Raw genomic sequence first — 14,346 nt, 5'->3', positions numbered from 1 at the left:
AATAAAACAAGTATTAATATTTTTTACATTCCTATGGCTATTTAATATCAGAGGTGACTGTGATATTTTAAAATATTTATAACATCTTATAACTGTTATCTTCTTTGAAGAACAAGTATATGCATTTCTAATCCTGAAAATAACATTGACTCCAGTGTTATGTTATATTTTTTGATAAAGGATTTATGAGGATCCATAAATTCTACCTAGCAAAAATAACTTGGTTTTTTAAAGGGTAATCTTTTAAGACTATTACAGAAGTAATTGGATGCTGCCAATGTTACAGGTTTTACTTGGTTTATGGAGAGATTTCAAGGGTATTTTCCACTTGGCCAAAGAAAGTATGATTTTTCCAGGGGAAGAGAAGATCAAACTTTGACCTCATTTATTAAGGTTCAGTACTTTCACTGGAATAAAAAAGAAAAAAAGTACAGAAGGACTTTATTTACTTCCAGTTATGTTTTAGGTATTTGCTTCTATCAGAAAAGCTTTTTATTCATTCAACAAATGTTTACTTAGAGATTTCTGCATACAAAGCACTCTCCTGAGTGCAAAGAGAGTGCAAAGGTAAATCAAATGGAGGCCCCGTTTTTAGAAGTGCAGTGCAGTAGGAAAAGGGTACATGTATGTAAACTTTTTAAAAAATGAGGTATTAAGTGATGAACATCATTAGAGAAATGTACAGATAAGGGATTACTGGAACTTAAAAGAAGGGGAATGATGTGTAGCGAGATTGTGAAAATTTATGGGTGAGATGTTATTTGAAATGTGCTATTATAAAGGATAGATCATTTAATAAAAGTTGCCAACTAGAATACTACTTAAGATTTTTTTAAGATTATGTTTATAAATAAAACACTTGTGTTAGAAATTAAAGAGTTGTGATGAAAAATTAGAAACACCTTTTTTTAAGGAAAAGGGACAAATAAAATCTTAATTATAAAAATATTAGATAAACTTATTGGAAGTCACAGCCAGATTAAAATTCTTACCTCATTAAAAGTAAGTAAATATTTGAACATACCTAATATTATAAGTAATATGCTTAATATTTTAAAGATCCCTATGGCAAAATAGAATTGATATGTGATTTTAAACTTTGTATCTAGGAAGTTAACCATAGAATATATTTTGCCAGTATACTTCTTGTACAGGATTCTTAGTTCTAGGTGAACCTTAATTCAGTTAACTAATGTCAAAGAATTTTTGCATTTTCTTTCAGAAACAGTTAATTGCTGCTTATATTTTTCTTTATCTGTTCTCTAACATCTATACCAAGAATTTTCTAAATGGTTTTAACTTAAGGAAAAATAATTATAGATTAAAGTTAGTATTTATATATACTAGGGCTCTCTCTACTGTGGGAAATAATGCACTATTGTTTGCTATACTTACTGTAGTATTATAAGCGTTGTTATTAATTATATTCATGACATTTTCTTGTGGCCAATAATATGGAAACTAATCTTAGAAGTTACCAGATTATTTTGTCTGTACTTTTCCCTATGAAGACTCAGTGTTTGTGACTGACGATGTGCCTGTTCCTTCCATTGTCTTCGTTTGTGTAGGTTCTTCATCACCACACAATTCAGATGATGAACAAAAAATGAATAATTTTATAGAAAAGGGTATAGTATCTTTATTTTAAAGTATTTTCTTTTAATTATGTTTAATTCATTTAGTTTACTTTGACTAGATTTTGACATTTTTATATCAAAATATTATTTTCAGTGAAGACCAAAAGCAGAAAGTTTTCCAAGATGGTAGCCAGTGATATAGGTAGGAAATAGAAATTTCTCTTTTGTTTCTAATCCTTGCTATATGCAGTATTACTCAACACCAGAAAATGATCTAATGCATTGCATTTTGTATATATTAATTTATTATTTCTATGCTAAACAATAATCTCTTGGGCTGTTTCTTCTAAACTTATTGGGGCAGTAATTATTAAAAATCAGTTAAATTGGGATTGTAGTTCTTCTGACTTACAATGTGAATTATTCTTTTTTTATTTTTGCTTTATTTAAAATAAAGCAGGGTTCAATTTATGCCATAAATAGTACAATTTTATACTTCCAGATTTTGAGATCTTTTTCCTTTGTAGTTTTATTTGTATTTTCTCCTACCTTTATTCCGTCTTTCTCAAATTTTCAAAGCCCCCAATTTCAAGGAAATGGTTCTCTACAATACTGACTCTTTTGTTCTATAATCTGCACTACCCTTAAGTTAAATGGGAATTTTCTTAAGACTCACCCCTCCCCCTCCATGCACACAAGTAAAAATGATTGATGGAGAGTATTTTATATTAATCATTTTGAATGTTATTATGAATGTACTTTGAAATGAATTATCTAGTTCAAGGTTTTCAGTTTAAAATAAGTAGACAAAATACAATCAAACTTTCAGAATATAATCAAACTCTTAAGATTTTTGGATTGGTCATAAAAATTTAAATATTCTCTTAGGATTTTTAAAGGCTTGAGAAGCACTGTTTTACAAAAAAATAAATAAATTAATTCTTTGATTTAATCCAAAATTTTTATTATACAATTATTATGTTATTCCTCCAAAATGCCTACCATATATTCCTTGAATTATATTAAATGATGTGCATTTCTAGGCAGCTGAAATAGATTTACCTTTTCTCATGATAAAGCTTAATATATAGTAAAATTAAATTTCTAAAATTTAACAGAAGTACCATCCATATTGTCTGCATGTTGTAAATTGAACCCTGTTTAGTCATATTAACGTTGGCTATTAGCACCTCTGGTCATTTTTTAAATAAGATGGTTTATTCTTGGGCAAAGGGCTTTTCATAATATGGGGAGTTGATTATCTCTTTGTGGTTTTATAGTGAATCAGTTGGTAATAGTTAAATCACTTTAATTATATAAGCACTATAGCATAAATACTTTTTCAACCAAATTTTTTTTAATAGTCTGTCTTAACTAGTACTTATTGTCATATAATGTAAAAAGTTAGAAAGGACTTTCCTACATACACTTAATCAAAGAACTTTTTGAATTTAATTATCTCGGGATTTTACCTTGCATGGAAGGAACCCAGTATATAATTATATTTTTTAAAAATAATTTCTTTGTCCTATTTTTGATCCTGGGGTTATATTTGCTTTGTTTAATGTGGTGACTAGCTCCTTTCTTTTTTTCTGTGTTTTGAATAGAATATGTAACATGAAATATCTGAGCTTGAATATTTGAAAGTCTTCAGTTAACAAATTTCTTAGACGAGGAACATTATTAGAAGTTCTTTGGTAATGTTCTCTTACTTTTTATATTATTGGCAAGTTTTCCTTTTTGTCATTTATAGTTTTGGGGAAACATGTTTACTATTAAATTTTTCAAACTTAGTTTAGTTACATTGTTATATGTGATTATTTTACATCTTCAGAAACTACTACTCTGTCTCCTATTTTATATATAATTTTGTTTGGTTTTGGTGGTAGTCTTTCAGTGTGGTTTTTAATCCCAACATAGATACAAGGAAAACTCACTTCTCAATTTTTTTCTTCATTCAAATGGAGACAGCTCCATTTTAGACTATAAAGTTTTTACAGTTAAAAAAAATGAGTTTCTCTCTGCACTAGTGTCTGGTTTTAAATATACTATTGAAAAACACATAAAGTATCAGTGAAATATCAGGGAAAAAATGCATAGACTCTCCTGAAGACCTCTCTGTCAAGATGTGTTTTCTGTGTAAAGTTTATGGTATCAGAAGTGCTAGGTTTCTTTGAGGGGTGCCTGGGTGGCTCAACTAGTTAAATGCCCAACTCTTGGCTTCAGCTCAGGTCATGATCTCAGGATCATGAGATGGAGCCCCACATCGGGGCCCCAACTCAGTGGGGAGTTGGCTTGGGATTTTCTCTTCCTCTCCTGCCCTCCGCCCATGTGCTCTGTCTCTAAAATAAATAGTGTGTTGCTTTTGTTGTTGTTGATGCTGCTGTTGTTGTTGTTGTTGTTAAGTGCTAGGATTCTTTGAGCATTCTCAGCTCAGTGTTCCCTATCATCCAGTCCTGTACTTGCTCTGAAGTATCGTGAGCCTCATAAAATTATCACCTCTCTCTTCCTCAGTATACAGACATTTATATCTTCAACTGTAATTGTAGTGATGCACTGGCCTAATAAGGGAGGACATAAGAATTAGGCCTAGACCCTCAAGATTTACACTAGTAAGAAAGCCACCTTGATTAGAAGGCTGACTGAAGTGTCTTGGCTCCAAAACTTTGTTTCTACAGCTTTACCTTTTCTTTGAAAGTAATTGCTGTCGCTGTTGGAGGGGGGAGGTGCAAAAATGTCATTCCTTAACATTCTAACCCAAGTTTGGAAAATCAGTCTGTTTTTTACTGCCCGGCAGTATAGCTGAGGTAGTGGAGATGATATGTTTGTGTGTGTGTGTGTGTGTGTGTGTGTGTGTGTGTGTGTGTGTGTGTGTGTAGCAATTACAGTTTTTCTGACATCATGCCAACCCTTTGTAAGTAGTATTTCTTATTTAATCCATTCAATGTAACTACAGTGAGCTACATACTGTTAACTTCCCTATTTTACGGATGAGGAAACAGAGAGACAGAGTGTAAATAATATGCCTGTTGGTTATACAGCTAATGAATGACAGAGCCAGGATTTCCACCCAAGTAGTCTGACTTCACTGTTTTGTCCTTTCAACACTGTACTGCTATATTAGTTCTTAAACAATTTACTAAAGTCTTTAAGGATTCAAAAACAAATCCATTGTGTGATTTGTAACTAGATATTCTGGTTAGGACTCTGTTCTATCTTTATAGTAACCTAGAAAAAAAGATGGTTCCTGTTAAGTTCTACCCGAGCACCAGATCATGGTTGTTGTGTTGGTGACTGTCACCCAAACATAATATACAGTGCCTAAAAGTCTACCTTTCTCCAAGACCAGACTCCAGGAAAGTAACTACAGCAAACAGTAGAGCCCCTAACCTCTCTACCAAAAAGCCTACCCAAAGCCTAGCTTCCTTGTTTCCTGGCTGACAGCTTACTCATCAATGATGCTGACAGTGACTTCCTTGTTCAGGCATAAGAACAGCAGCCTTAAAAGGCATAACTCTGTCCTGTGAGTGTAACAGCAAAAATATAGAAGAATATAATGCAATTGCAGCATTCCTAAAGAAAGGTGCATGTGTGTAATACACATGTAGTGATTTGTTTTGCCTGTTCATACTTGCTTAATTCTTGTTAATAAAATCGTAATAACCAGCATTTCCAAAATCAGTCTTTCCTGTAGTGTTAACCATTTCTGTAAGTCATTTAGAAAATAAGAGTAGTTACCAATTTTTAATTTGCTTATTATTTATATTTTATAAAACTTTGGAAATACAGAATTCTGTAAAGCTTTTTGTTAAGTTTGTAAAAAAAAAAATAGTTCTAAAATGCATGTCTTTGTTAAAGTGTTAATCAAATTGTTCATGATACCTTATGAATAAAATATGGTCCAGATGCTAGCATTATTTGGTAGATCTTGAAACTACAGAATCTACTTTTAAAGATTGTTAATTCTATTTCATTGATTCTATTTCATTGTGCAAGTAGATTTCTAGCTGGATTCTATGGTCTATAAGCCCATGGTCCCACATTATTACTAATTTTCATATAGAAGAAATGATTACATGATACTGTGAGGGGGAAATAATAGCTAGAGATTAAAATATAAACATTCAGAAATTCAGTGACTTCATGAGCACTGGGGCAAAACAAATACAAATCTTGGCTCCGTTTAATGAGTACCTCCCAAGTTCCAGTCACTATAGCTAGTCTTCAGGTGGTATTTATAAACCTAGGAAAGATTATACCTCCATGGTCCTTTTAATCTCTCAGATTCTGGGCTAGCAGTTACTTGGATAATGACTAATTTTTTTTTTTTTTTAAGAAAAACTGAAAATTTTTAAAGTCAGTTTAAATGAAGGTAATGATCATTAGTACTGTTTTCATTAGTTCTCTTTTACCTAAGTCTTGGTGATTCCTTTTTTAAATTAGAGTTCTAACAAAACTTAAATAGATTCTTAGTCATTATATTCTAAATCATTACCTCATTAAATTCTACAATTTGAAATCTGCTCAGGCCCCCTTATTCTTCAAGAAAAGAGACAGAGTCTCAAAGAAGTTAAGTTGCACATCCAAAGTAGTGTCCCACAGTAATGAACTAGTCAGGATCAGAGTCCAGGTCTCTTGACTCTTATTTTATTATGTTATAGCATGCCTCCACTCTCATGCTGTAAAGTCTCTTTTTCTTGTGCTGTCTTCCCTATTGTTTTATATTTACAAGTTGAAAAAGAAATTCTCAGAGGTCCATTTGGAGTTTGCCATGTGAATAAAAAGGTATGTCTCAAATTAAGTAGAATTTTAAGTAATAAAATTATCCTAATCCATTATAAAACTCAAATTAGTACTGATATTTCTACTTTATATTCTCCAATATTCAATCTCAAATGTGTGGCTATTACTTTAATAGAAGTTCATCTTTATATTTAATCCACAATATGGCTATTGAGGAATAGAAGCTCATCTTGAAGGAGAAGATGAGTCAAGTGTGCAGTAATACCGTTTTTACAGGTAAAATTACTCTTAATTTGTGAAGAACTAAATTTCACAGTCAAGTACTTTAAAACCATTTTACAAGTCTGAGGTTTTCTAATCATTCTTTTTCTTTTTTCAGGATGACTAACATCTGAAGAGTATGTCATAGTGTGTATTGGATTTTAATTTTATTTCAGATTGTATTTTCTGTCAAATTTCATAATAAATCTCAGCAAAGTCTGTTTGTTTTTTATATCACAGAACTTCCTGTGTGTGCATTTCTTTCTCTGTTCTTACATTGGAAGAATGTAAATAGTCTTTCTGGAAATAACTTATTATTTGATTCCTAGCATAAATTAGTCCAAATTAAAGTTAAATTACTGAAATAATTTCTTTGTCAAGTATTGTCTGAATAGAACTATTAATGAGGTGATCCTGTTCATGAAGATGGTGCTGAAGGTGAAGAAGGAAGCCTCTGACTTTCCCAAAGCTAAAGCCAAAGCAAAGGCTTTGAAGGTCAAGAAAGTGGTATTGGAAAGTGTTCACAGTAAAAAAAAAAAAAAAATCTGCACATCACCTGCATTCCAGTGGCACAAGACACTGCATGTCCAAAGGTAGCCCAAACACCCCTGAAAGAGCACCCCCAGGAGAAACAAGCTGGACCACTATGCCACCAACTTCCTTCTGACTACTGAGTCAGCCATGAAGAAAATAGATGACGACAACATACTTGTGTTCATTGTGGATGCCAGAACCAACAAACACCAGATCCAACAGCCTTTGAAAGCTCTGTGACATTCATGTGGCCAGGGTCAACACTCTGATTAGACCCAATGGAGAGAAGAAGGCATATGTTCAGCTGGCTCCTGACTGATGCTTTGAATGTTGCCAACAAAGTTAGGATCACCTGAGTCCAGCTGGCTAAAACTAAATAGAAATTTTACACGCACACAAACACAGAATGGAAATTTATGTTCTACCATTACTTGCTGTATTAGTTTGCCAGTAGCTGCCATAACAAAATACCACAGACAGAGTGAATGAAAAAACAGAAATTTATTTCCTCTAGAATAGCTCTAAAGGCTAGAAGTCCAAGATCAAGACATTAAAAGGTTTGGTTTTTTTCTTGGCTTGCAGATAGCCACCTTTTCATTGAGTCTCATATAATCTTTCTTCTATGCAGGTGGAACTGTGATGTTTGTGTGTTTAAATTTCCTCTTCCAGTCAGATGAGGGTCTATCCCTAATGGCCTTATTTCAGCTTAATCACCTCTTCAAAGCCCTGTCTCTAAATATCTCACATTCTGAAGAATTAAAAGTTAATGCTTCAACATACAAATTTTGGAGGAAAAATTCAGCATATAACACTTAGGGTTTTATTCTGTAGAAAATGCTGCAGAGTTTATAATGATATCCTAGATGTTAAATTTTATGAATTTATGGAAAGCAAATAGAAATGGGAAAATACAGAACACTAACACTATAGAAGTTCAATAATTAGAAGAACTTGCTATAGCTGAATCTTTAAAAGACACTTTAAAGATTACCCTTCATTTCAGGTAATAGATATGTGTTCCATATTTCAAAAGTGATCATTTGATGAATAGGGCTGTGTTTAATTTGCCCTTTTTTCCCCTTTATTTCACTTGTGAGAAAATTCAGTTTCTTTCTATAGAAGTAAAATGCCAGTGACAGTTTATGCTTATTCATTTACTCATTCATCACCATGCTCATGGACCATACATTAAGTATTACACACATACATAGATGCAGTATTTTACAAGGTAAATTTTATTCCAAACTCATGGAATTTATATTCTAACATGGGAGATGGACATGGATAAACGTTGATATTATTAGTTCTAATGACTAATAAAATAATGTGTGATAAGTGACAAGAATTTTTACTACTTCATCTCACTTTGTCCTTGGATTCCTTGCCATATCCTTTGAGCTGATTTTTAGTCTTGTTACTATTCTGATTTTTAAAATTTAATATACATACACTTCAACATTTTGCTTGAAAAGAGTGGCATTGGATCTCTGAAGATGGTGAAAAAACTGATACTGTCACCTTTTTTTTTTTTTTTTTTTAAGATTTTATTTATTTATTTGTCAGAAAGAGGGCGAGAGCGAGCACAGGCAGACAGAGTGGAAGGCAGAGTCAGAGGGAGAGGGAGAAGCAGGCTCCCTGCGGAGCAAGGAGCCCGATGTGGGACTCGATCCCAGGACGCTGGGATCATGACCTGAGGCGAAGGCAGCTGCTTAACCAACTGAGCCACCCAGGCATCCCTGTCACCTTCTTTTAATTACTGAACCTCTTTGTTTAAACAAAGATTTGGTTTTTTGTCATCTACTGCCATAATAAGAAGTCCTTTTACCTGTTATTGCTGGCATACTATTTCCTATAAAAGTCACATTCCAAAAAACAAAAGTTACTCTTCTGTTTTCCTTTCTTTTAAGAAACCTTCCTTGGAAAAATAAGATGTGGAACACAGTAGATAGAAAAAGTAAAGGTAAATTATAGAGCAGCTGCTTAATTTCAAAGAAGCAATATGAATCTACATACTTTAGAAACTTTACAAAGATTTGTAGAGTTGCAAAGAACTAAAAAAGTATCAGCCCTGACAAAATTGTCATTTGTGGTACAGAGATCCAAGCACAGCTCTCAATAATTGTTTCTGTCCTTGCTGTTGAAACTACCATTGCAGACGTGATTGTTGTGATCATGTATCACTTCATTATTTCTACCAAACAAATGAAGCTCCTTCAGTCATCTTGACACCTTCATTCCAGTTTGTGAGAAGAGAATAGAGACTCAGGTTTACAACCTGCCAAGACATTATCTTTGATACCAGTTTTTTCAGATTGAAGAAACTTTATTGTGATTCCCCTCATTTCTGCTGTGGACAAAGGCCTAGGAAAAGAGAACTGGTTTATAATCTCTAGTGACAAAAGATTTCAAGTCAAGGGAGACATTGAGTACAAGGACCAAGAGTTGAATACACAGTCAAAGAAGAGAAAAATAGACAACTTGTCTTCCAAGAACTCATTCAAATTGTATGTCTTCAGTTTGAAAGCCTCATTGGGAGTTGAGTAACTCCAAAGCATGAGCAGAAGGTTCTTTATACATGCCATGAAATCAGCTGACAAGGTAACTGGGTTGGCAAGTGCTTCTGAGACTCCTAAGAAGTAAAAATTTGTTCACCAAAAATTGGTGGATAAAGTCTATGATTGTTTCATTCACAGAATTACACTAGGATACAGAGTATATGCTAGGAAGATTAACTAGAGGTTTTCCAGAGTTGGATCTGCCTCTTTCAGACCTACCATTGAGGAGGTTGACTAAACAGACCTGAAAATAAGTATATTCCCTAGAAGTCACAAAGTTAAAAGATAAAAATACATAAATTTCAACTTTAGACCTTAGGTTTGGGACAGCCTTCCACAGAAAACAGCCATAAAACTAGTCAAAATATATAGGGTCTTCTTTCTAGGTGTTGAGCAGCAGGCATTTAAGGCTGCCATCCTTGAGAGAAAGGAAAAATACGAAGTGAGCCACATGTCCTCCCCAGTTTCTGCCATGGGACACTTTCCTGTTGCAGTGTGGGGTGGGTAGAACTCAGGAGCAGCTGCAATTGCATCAAGCTAAGCAAGCAGAGAGTAGAGTTCTGGGCTGCTGAAGTGACTAGAATTTGTGAGATAGTGTACTTGAGAGGAAAGAACTGCATACAGAGGGGACTTCCTAGGAGTCTGGGGTTGGGGGACGGTGGTGGTTAGCTCAGGTTTAGCTCCATTCTAAAGCTATACCTGAACTGGGCAAGACTCTGAGGCTTAGCAGCAATCTGCTAAGAGTCTCAGAGCTGGCAAGGATACCAGCAGTCATTCAGTGCCAGAAATTGTTGCCATTAGACCTTACTCAACACCTTGGTCATTCTTGATATCCCAGAAAGGCCACTGTGCAAGAGTAGGGATCACTACTTAGCATAAAAGCTATATCCTGGAACTAAATTTAAACTGAAATAGACCTATACTAACAAAGAATAAAAACAAACCAAGAATCCACCAGTAATTTAACGGCAAGGTGCAGAGCAAAGCTCAACACCTACTAACACCTACACAGACTCCCTTCAACACAATATCCACTCTGTCCAGTATCCAATCAAAAGTTCCTAGGCATGTGAAGTATTCAAAATCAAAGGTAGAAAAATATAACCCATAATTGAGAATAAAAAAATTAGCAGGAACTGACTTAAAGATGGCCGAGATGCTGTAATTAGCTAAGGATTTTTAAAACAGCTGCTGTAATATGTTTTTTTAATACTGAAAAGAAAAAAATGGTCATAATGAGTGAACAGACAATTAGAGAATAGCAGCAGCAGAGAAAATAGCAACTTTATAATGAATAGAATGAAAATCCTAGTATTATAGAACAATAAAATTCATTTATTCTATAATGAATAAAATGAAAATTCTCTATCACTGGATAGAGACTACAGAAGAAAGGGCTGTAGAACTTGATAACAGATAAATACAAGTACAGTGTGGAATGCTGAGGATGTAAATCCTTCCCCACCTCCTCCTTCTGTTCTTCCCCTCGACATAAGTATCCATAAAAAATAGACAAGTTACATTCAAAAGTAGGCAATAATCAGTCTGGCTTTACATTTCTCAGCTACAAACAATGCTATAAGAAAATGGAACAACTTGAGTTTTAAGGGAATATAGTTGTGAGTTGGGACTTACACGTATTACCAATTTCTCTCATCCATGTTTGTCTTTGTTTATGTTTTCAGCTAAACAGAAGTTTGTGAAATATGTTCATATGCCTTTTAAACTTAAAAACTACTTCTTGAAGACATACTTTAGAAGACCTTGGGGTTTGAGGAAAGTTGTACTAGAAATGATTGTTCCCTATGGAACTCCCTCCTAAGGAAATAATCAAAATATATGAAAATATTTGTATACATTTTTATTGCCTTATTTATTGGGGAAAAACCTTATTGTTTAATAAGTGTTCATAAAAATAATATGAAGCCATTGAAGTATACTAACAACTGAGGAAAGAAAATGCTTTTAGTAGTAGAAAAAAAGCATGATACAGATTTATATTTTAAATAAAAATGGATATTAAAAAGTAGCAGGAAATGTGTAGACATTTTGCCTCTTGACTATGGGCATTTGTAGTGGCCATATTTTCTGTTTCTGTTTTCCAAATTTTCTATAAAGAACACAATCCAAAAAGCTTAAGGATAAACTGCATATATGAGGGGACAGAAGATGTTAATCTATTAATGCCTGTGAAACTATTGTTGTAGACTGTGATTTTCATCTAAAAATTCTGATTTTAGAAAGAATGTAAGCTTTGAAGTATTTTGGGAAGAAGATAAAGAATATTGTCCCAGTGAAGGATGCCTTACACAGGAGTTTATACCATGTCATTTCATGCATATGAAGTTCTAGAATAGGCAAAACTGATAGATGGTAAAAAACAAAAAAACGAAACCCAGAACATGGCTGTTTCTAGGGATGAGGACAGGAATTGCTTGGGAAGAATATGCATGACCTTTCTTGGATGTTGATGATATCAATTTCTATATCATGTTCTTGGATGTTGATGATATCGGTTTCTATATCATGTTCGGTAATTACATAGGTATGTACATTGTCAAAACTCAATATGTATTTAAGATTTCATTTGTATGTAAATTTTACATCAAGAGAAAAATACTGTCAACAAATAAGTGGGGAACATGTAGTTTTCTGAAAATGTACAAATTCTGAGTTATCCTTTGTTGGCTTTATCTTCATGTCCCATGGTCTTAGATGGGTATTCCAGGGTAAGAAGGTTATAAGTTCAGTGTACTCTAACTAGCACCTTGTGTATGCATCTGTTACTACCTGGTACATTGCACTGGAGTTATTTCATTCCTCCAATAGGCTATGAACTCTTGAGGGCAGGAAGTCTGTCTTCTGGCACATGGCTGGCATGTGCCCAATAAATATTTAATAGGTTAATAAATATCCCTCTGCCCTTGTCCCCACCACTGTGGCATAATAAAAATGTTTCTTTATTCATTAAAATTATTCTGTATCGTTTTTATAATGTTAATTGGTAAGTGGGATTAACAAAATAAGAAAGGTTAATCTTTTAACATTTATCAGTTCAAGTTCTGTGTTCAAGAAGATTGCTCAAAATTATATCCAAGTGTTATAGCAGTGTGGCTTAAATATTTTGAACACTGTGATCAGATTTGTGGTCAGGTTGTGGGTCTCCAGTTGCACAGTGTTCAGGAAAAAAGTTAGACCCCATAATTAAATCATTTTGTGACATTTATAGTAAAGTCAGAAAATCTGCTTAGTCTTTTCTGTGTGTGATTTTAACCACAACAAAATGTCAAAGTTAGACCAACTGTAGAATTATTTAAATTTGGTTATATTCGTTTTTTTTTTTAAACATGGTAAAGAAATTATCTAATGCTAGACCAAAAAAAAAAAAAAATAAGTTTTGTGGGAAAGATTAACATAAGTTTTTAAAAATATTTGAAAATTTATATATAAGAATTTCTAGTAGAAAATCCTGAAGGAGATTGAAAGCATACACTTAAGAATTCAAAGGAAATTTCATGCTAGTGAAATTTTTTGGCAGAAATATGTATATGGTTATTGAGTGAAAGATTCAACAGATACAGTTCTGACAGAATTTTTACCTAATTTATTCTTTTTAATGAGGAATGAATTTGATGTAACTTCTAAGTTATTCAAGTTACTCTCTTCTTTGTTATGTTTAGCTGTATATTGAATTTAGCTTTTGAGACAAACAAGGTTAAACTTAGAGTGGTGCATACTATTCTATACCTAGTGTTCTAAGGTTTTCTTTTTCTTTTTCTTCATTTTCCTGTTTTCGTTCCTTGGAATATTATCATAGAATTAGAATAAAGGAATGCTGGGTTGTTCACAAGTATATTAATAGATCATTTGTATAGCATTATACAGTTTGTTTAGAAATCATATTTCATTTATTATTAGTAACTAACATTTATCAAATCCACATTATGTGTCAGGTATTATGCTCAGTGCTTTGGCTCACATCATCTTGTATAATCTTCACAACTATGAAATTGGCATTATCTATCCTCCTTTAACAAATGAAGAAATATCAGGTTTAGAGAAGCACAGTGATTGGCCAAAGGTCATACATCTGGTAGTCAAGTGAAGTGGATTCCATTTAAGATTTGATCTGATGCCAAATCCAATCCTACCCACTATACTTTACCCTTCCACATTTTACAAACCTAGATATTGAAACTTGTCAGGGAATGTTTCTTACAGACTAACTGCATATGTATACTGGGTTTGCTCAATTAGTTTTGGTTCCTATGCTGAAGTTTCTTATAGTCTAGGGACCCAGCTGCCCAAAGTGTGATTCATAGACCAGCAGAATTGGCATCTTCTGGGAGCTTGTTGGAAGTGTAAGATCTCAGGCCCTTGTCCACTATAGAATCAGAATCTGATTTAGCAGGATCGCGAGGTGACTGGTGTGTACTTTCAAGGTTTTGATAAGCATTGGTTTGAAAGAATAATTGGATCAAAGCTGAGTAGTGGAGTCTAGAAAAGCATCCACATTATCTGACTTATGTCTTTAGATTCTGCCAGACTGATTTTTCTGCTTCAGATAACATATGATATTGTATAGATATTATTTATCAGTCTGTGTACATTGTACCCATGGTATTTGGTGAAAACATCTTTGAATTCTTTTAAAAGTGTTAATGTTGCATTTTGGG

The 14,346-nt window shown here is 33.4% G+C and overlaps 1 protein-coding gene across 1 annotated transcript in view; it reads left to right on the top strand.

The window, feature by feature from the left end:
• STXBP5 (syntaxin binding protein 5) overlaps positions 1 to 14,346 on the top strand; it is a 175,268-nt gene that overhangs the window by 123,945 nt on the left and 36,977 nt on the right. Inside the window, 2 exon segments of the mRNA XM_032339296.1 lie at positions 1,569 to 1,628; positions 1,732 to 1,779. Coding sequence (XP_032195187.1) covers positions 1,569 to 1,628; positions 1,732 to 1,779 — 108 coding nt within the window.

This window comes from Mustela erminea, chromosome 4 (genome assembly GCF_009829155.1).
Source record: "Mustela erminea isolate mMusErm1 chromosome 4, mMusErm1.Pri, whole genome shotgun sequence".
NCBI lineage: Eukaryota > Metazoa > Chordata > Mammalia > Carnivora > Mustelidae > Mustela > Mustela erminea.
Note: the sequence above shows the minus strand (reverse complement) of the source record. Positions and strands in the feature narration are given on the sequence as shown.